This window comes from Peromyscus eremicus, chromosome 1, assembly GCF_949786415.1.
Source record: "Peromyscus eremicus chromosome 1, PerEre_H2_v1, whole genome shotgun sequence".
Classification (NCBI taxonomy): Eukaryota; Metazoa; Chordata; class Mammalia; order Rodentia; family Cricetidae; genus Peromyscus; species Peromyscus eremicus.
In genome coordinates this window covers 161,371,607-161,377,055 of record NC_081416.1, presented here as the reverse complement: position 1 = coordinate 161,377,055, position 5,449 = coordinate 161,371,607, and the positions used below count along the sequence as shown (strand labels likewise).

The following is a 5,449-nucleotide window of genomic DNA, read 5'->3' as shown; positions in this document are numbered from 1 at the left end:
CCCTGTCCTCTGTCTGTTCCTCTCATCCCTTGAATGGCAGGGGGTGGAGGGAGACCCCCTGAAAAAGGCTACATTTCTGTGCTACCCCCAAGTGCCAATCACCTTGCTGACAGCAGGTTGGAAGTGTTGACAGGCAGGAAGCCCTGCCATGTCACTTGTACCCTAAGCCCACACTAGCCTTGAAGAGGAGGCACAAGGGCCTCGTACTACAGCTAAGGCTGAGGCTGAGAGAGAAAAGACCTTCCCTTCAGAGCGCCAGTGAGAAACAGTGCAGCGTTGATCCAGCAGCCCAGGCTCTTTAACCCACAGTGATAAGGTACTCAAACAGAGCGATGTGTGCATGGAGTCAGTCAGGGCACTGAGTCCATGATGAGGCTTAGATCTGTGTCTTCAAATGCATCAAGTCTAGCTTGGGAAAGAGGCAAGTGTCTCTGCTCTACACCTGTCAGGAGGGATCAGGCAGGTGGCACCTTGTGCCAGAGTGACAACTTTTACCCAGCCATGGGGCTGAGGGTGTAGAGACTTGCTCAAGGCTATATTGAGAAAAGAAAAAAAGTCAATTTTAATATATTTCATTTAACTTAATATATCCAATGTGTTGCTGTTTCAACGTATAGTCGATGTGAAAATTCAGCTTTTTTTAAATTTTTCTTTGTACAAATAGTTTCACTGTGAGGCTCAGGCTGGCCTGGAACTTACTATTCCCCAGCCTCGATACTGGGATTATAGGCAGGTGCCACCATTCCCAGCACTGAAAGTCACCATTGCCCATTTTACATTCATTCTTACTGTGCACCTTTCCTCACAACACGGCTCCCTCTGGGTCTGCCATGGCGTGTGCTGGGTAGACAAGTGTCACTGACAGGCAGCCCACTGGCAGTGCCACTCTTGACCCTTGGGGTAGTTTCTCTAGAACAACTAAACATCTTTTCTGTTGTTATTTTGACTTTTGTTTTGTTTTTGTATGTGAAATTAGTGGATAACAGACTTTTTTTTTTAAGTAAGGAGCTAGAGCTGGTAGAGTACTTGCTCAGTAAGTACAAATCCCTGGTTTGTTTAATCTCTAGCATCGCATAAACCAGATATGATGGTGCATATCTACAATCCCATCTCTCAGGACGGGGAGGCAGGAGGATCAGAAGTTCAAGGTCAACCTCAATACTTAGGGATTTAAAGCCAGCCTAGGATACATCTCTCTCTCTCTCTCTCTCTCTCTCTCTCTCTCTCTCTCTCTCTCTCTCTCTCTCTCTCTCTCTCTCTCTCACACACACACACACACACACACACACACACACACACATACACACACACACAAATCTATACAAGGGCTGCCATGACCTACAGAGCATTCATTTACAAACTGAACCAAGATACAAATTACGAGGTCAAATTTAGACTCCAGTATGTCCTTTGGGGGACGTCCTGTGTGTCAGGCACAGAAACCACACAGCCCGGTTCCTATGGAGAGGCAGAAAGCAGCAGTGACGGGAAGCACTCTGGCCTGGAAACAGCCCTTAGCCTTCTTTGCTGCCATGAGCTGGAAGGTCTTCCATGTGTCATGTAACTTATCTGTTGGATGGATTGGTTCTCAACCCATGTACAACGAGCCATCTCAGGAAGAAGCAGTGAGACCTGCCCACACCCTGCACTTGTATTCTGTCGGGCTTCTGGGCCAGACTCTTCTAAACAGAGGCCCACTAAAACACCACACAGAACATGAGGGCTATGCAGCTGGAGTGAGGGACAAGCCAGACTTTGTCACTCATCCTCCTAGGCCTCCGTTTTCTCAGTTATGAAGTGTTTCTTCCTTAGGGGGATGAGGGCCAAGTGAGAGCATCCATGTGATATCAGGACGTAGCAAGTCCTCTGGAAAATTTAGCCCAGTCCCCGAAGCTCGTCCAAAGACTGGAATTGGACACAACTGAGAACTGGGAAGTTCTCAAAGGACAAATAGGAAGTTTGACTGAACCAAGGATCAAAATCCAGATGCTGGCTGAGGGCAGAGCCCAGTGAAGGACCACTTGCCTGGGATGCACACAAGGCCCTAATTTGAGCCCCAGCACTGCAACGGACAAACAGGAAATGATCCTGCCACTGACAAGAGCCAGGCAAAACATGGAAGTCGGAAATGGCCAGGTGTGGAGCCCATCTCAAAAGAGGCCAGAAAGTATTTGCTTTTTTTTTTTTTTGAGACAGGATTTCTCTGTGTAACAGCCTTGACTTTTCTGGAACTCACTTTGTGGACCAGGCTGGCCTTGAACTCTCAGAGATCCATCTGTGTACTGGATTAAAGGCATGCACCATCACACCCTGCTTTCATTTGCCTTTTAACTCTATAAACAAACACATATACAATATTAGCCCAATAATAAATGTTAACAGCCCATAGCCAAATCCTAGCTAAGTGGAAAAATGTAGGCATCCCATCTTTTCAGCATCAGGCATCGGCTGCCATCTAGAATGAGGATCACCACTGTTGAATTGACCGACTTCTTTTAAAGAGGCCAGAAATTCAGACTGTAATATAAAGATCTGGTTTTTAAAAGCTGGCAACCTTTTTTTTCTTTCTTTCGTTTTTATAAAACAGTATCAAAATGCCAGAGCTGGGGGATGGCTGGAAAGGGGGCCTAGCAGTTAAGAGCACTGGCTGCTCTTACAGAGGACCTGATTTCAATTTCTAGCACCCACATGGCAGCTCACAACTGTTTTAACTTCAGTTCCAGGGGATCTGATGCCCTTTTCTGGCCTCTTTGGATACCAGGCACACACACAAATAGTACATGCAGGCAACACTCACACACTTAAAATAAAAAAAAAATTTTAATGCCAATGGAGGGAAGGATGAGGGCCGTCCCATCATCAATGGTGCAAGCCATGCATGCTTTTCAAGGTCTGGAGAGTCATCAGGCAGTTTCTATATCAAATGAAGAATCAGATTCTTCCAACCTCTTCCCTGTAGAACCTCAAGGCATCATGGTGCACTGGAAGAGTCCTGGGGTACCCATTTCTCATCTTCCTACTCCTTCAAGATATCTGACCATCCCTAGAAGGTCTTATGCAAAAGCAGAACAAGCCAGGGCCCAGCACAAACCAAAGAGGGCAGGGGACAGTTTTCCTTGGTTTATTTCAAGAGAACAAAGAATCAGCCATCAAATTCTGTACAAAAACATGGTGTTAGAGTGTGGTGACCCCCAGGCCAGCTAGCCCCCTTCCCTCGAATAAGCCCAAAGCATCCCCTAATTTGACAAAAACAGGACAACCCCCCTACTACCCCCCACAGAAAAAGCTAACAAATTCTGGGGAAAAAATATGAAAAATTAGGAAGACCCTCCTTAACTTTCTTCCTTCTTACCACCAGTCCAGGAACTTGTGGGGAGGATCGTGGCCACAGCCAAGGTAGGCAGGCAGGCATTGGCAGACGTAGTGTTTGGCAACCATGGGGCTGGGGTGGGATCTTGGAGGGAGACAAGTGGCTTAGACAAGGGAGTAGACCTCGGCTGGCCCTGGTCCAGAGAACACTCAAAACACAGTTTATAAAAAATCAGGGCCAGGGTAGAAGAGAAAAAAGTCATCAGAATCAAAAACTAAATAGTGGAAAGATTTGTTTTTTTGTTTTTCTTCTCTAAAAGGCAAAAGGCTACAAACAGCTCTCAGGTCCTGAGCTCCCCAGGATAGGGGTCTTCCACTGACCCCCAAAACCCAGCTGGAGGGGTGGGGAGCCGGGAGAGGTGAGCTCTTTAAAAAGTCAACTCTGGATAGGAAGGCTCTTGGTCTTCAGCGGCCTTCCTCTGCTGCCTCCTGCCCTGCCTCGGAAGGCTGGTGAGGCCAGGGCTATGCCGGTAAGCTCAGCTTCTTCCCCTTTAGGACTGTGGAGAAAGAGACAAGGTGGGCCTTACCTTCTACCCCACAGAGGGGCAACCTCCCACCCTGAGCAAGGTCTGCTAGTGAGTTGTGCAAGGAGAGGGAACCCCCAGGACTGCATCCTGAACCACTAGGTTGCATCTAGATCAACCAGGGGGTAGAACCAGAATTATGACCTTGTCACAAGGGCTGAGCAGAGGGGCCACAAGCAGGGTTTGTTTTCAGTGGTGCTGACGATAACACATGATCACTACAGGAAGGGTCAGATGGCCTAGCAGGGCTGACCAGGCATGACTACCCCTCCAACCTTCCAAGCCTTAATTCTAGGGCCTGGAACAACCTGACCTCTTGGCTCTTGTCTTGACTGCCCAGACTCTGTGCTTTTGTGATGCCTAGGCTAGCCACAAACTGGACACCATCCTGCCTTAGCCTCCACAGTGCCAGGATTACAGGCCTGGTCTTACTTACTGCCTCTTTCCTTCACATACTGATTTCTGGTCTTCAGGTTTCTGCTTAAACATCACCTCAAGATGCCTATGGGCCCTGGGACAAGGCAGGTTCCACCCTTCTAACTTATCACCCAAGAACACACCTGCCTTCATCCACTGAGTGTTCCTGTCATCACTCTATTCTTGCTTATGTGCCGTCTTCCTCAGTGGGATCTAAGGGAGCAGAGGGCCTCGGCCACCTTTTCTGCTATGGCTGAGCCCTGGACACAGCCGGTGCTCAGTAAGTTTGTACAGGGAGAATGAATTCCACCGTCAAGAGCCCCTGCTTTGCCTGATCTGCACTTGTAGAAATAGAGCCTGAGGGTCAAAAGCCGAGCCCTGGGGATGTAGGATCGGGATCTAAATAGGGGATGGTAGGCCTGGAACCCCAGAAGCCAGGAAACGAGCCCCATCCCTCAAGTGATATTTGGCTAAAGATAGACCCTGGGCCCAGGGAATACAGGATAGAGAGAGCAGCCCTTTCAGCCAGCCCTGCATCCTGGTTACCTTTGGTGATATAGAGGTAGAAGAAATCGCAGTAGAGGACTGTCTGGACCAGGCCAGCAACGATGGCAATGAGGTCAAAGAAGCCCTCGAAGTGGTAGCGCCAGATCCAGTTGAAGAGATAGAGTGTACGGTAGACACCCAGTGCAAACAGGTAGTGGCTGGTGATGGTCTCTGCCTCACCCGTCTTGCTCACCATGAACAACTGTGGCAAGATGGCCACTGACTCCAGGTAGATGGAGAAAGTCCAGAGGATCTGCAGAGGACAGGGGTAAGGGACAGGATGAGGCAGCGGGGTCAGCAGTATCACAGAATGAGTACTATAAACTATCCCTAGCACTCAAGATGTAGCCCACACTGTTGAGCCACATCACCAGCCCATCCATCACTCTACTCTCATCACAGCCCCTAACATCCCTTACACAGAGAGGAAACTAAAGCCTGGAGATAAGATCCCTGCCCATGACCACAGAGCTCCTGAGCAGCAGAGCTGGGGACTGGACTAGAGCTCAAGCTCATGAGCGCTTTTCATCCCGAGAGCAAAAGGCATCGACTCCAAACCCACCCCTGACCCCCATCTCTACAGTGGAGACCCA

At 48.8% G+C, this 5,449-nt stretch overlaps 1 protein-coding gene across 1 annotated transcript; it reads right to left on the bottom strand.

Annotated features, from left to right (window-relative positions):
* Window positions 1-3,105: 3,105 nt before the first annotated feature.
* On the bottom strand, window positions 3,106-5,137 carry LOC131922764 (ER lumen protein-retaining receptor 1). Its single transcript, XM_059277616.1, has 2 exons — window positions 4,857-5,137; window positions 3,106-3,866 (listed from the first exon to the last, which is right to left on the bottom strand). Exons 1-2 carry the CDS (start codon window positions 5,050-5,052, stop codon window positions 3,832-3,834), a joined length of 231 nt encoding a protein of 76 aa, XP_059133599.1. The 5' UTR covers window positions 5,053-5,137; the 3' UTR covers window positions 3,106-3,831.
* Window positions 5,138-5,449: the final 312 nt, after the last annotated feature.

Excerpts from the sequence above, each read along its gene's own strand:
- LOC131922764 (XM_059277616.1), bottom strand. The coding sequence starts at position 5,052 with ATGGTGAGCAAGACGGGTGAGGCAGAGACCATCACCAGCCACTACCTG. Across the intron at positions 3,867-4,856 it reads CTACCTCTATATCACCAAAG|TCCTAAAGGGGAAGAAGCTG; the intron begins GTAACCAGGATG and ends CTTTCTCCACAG.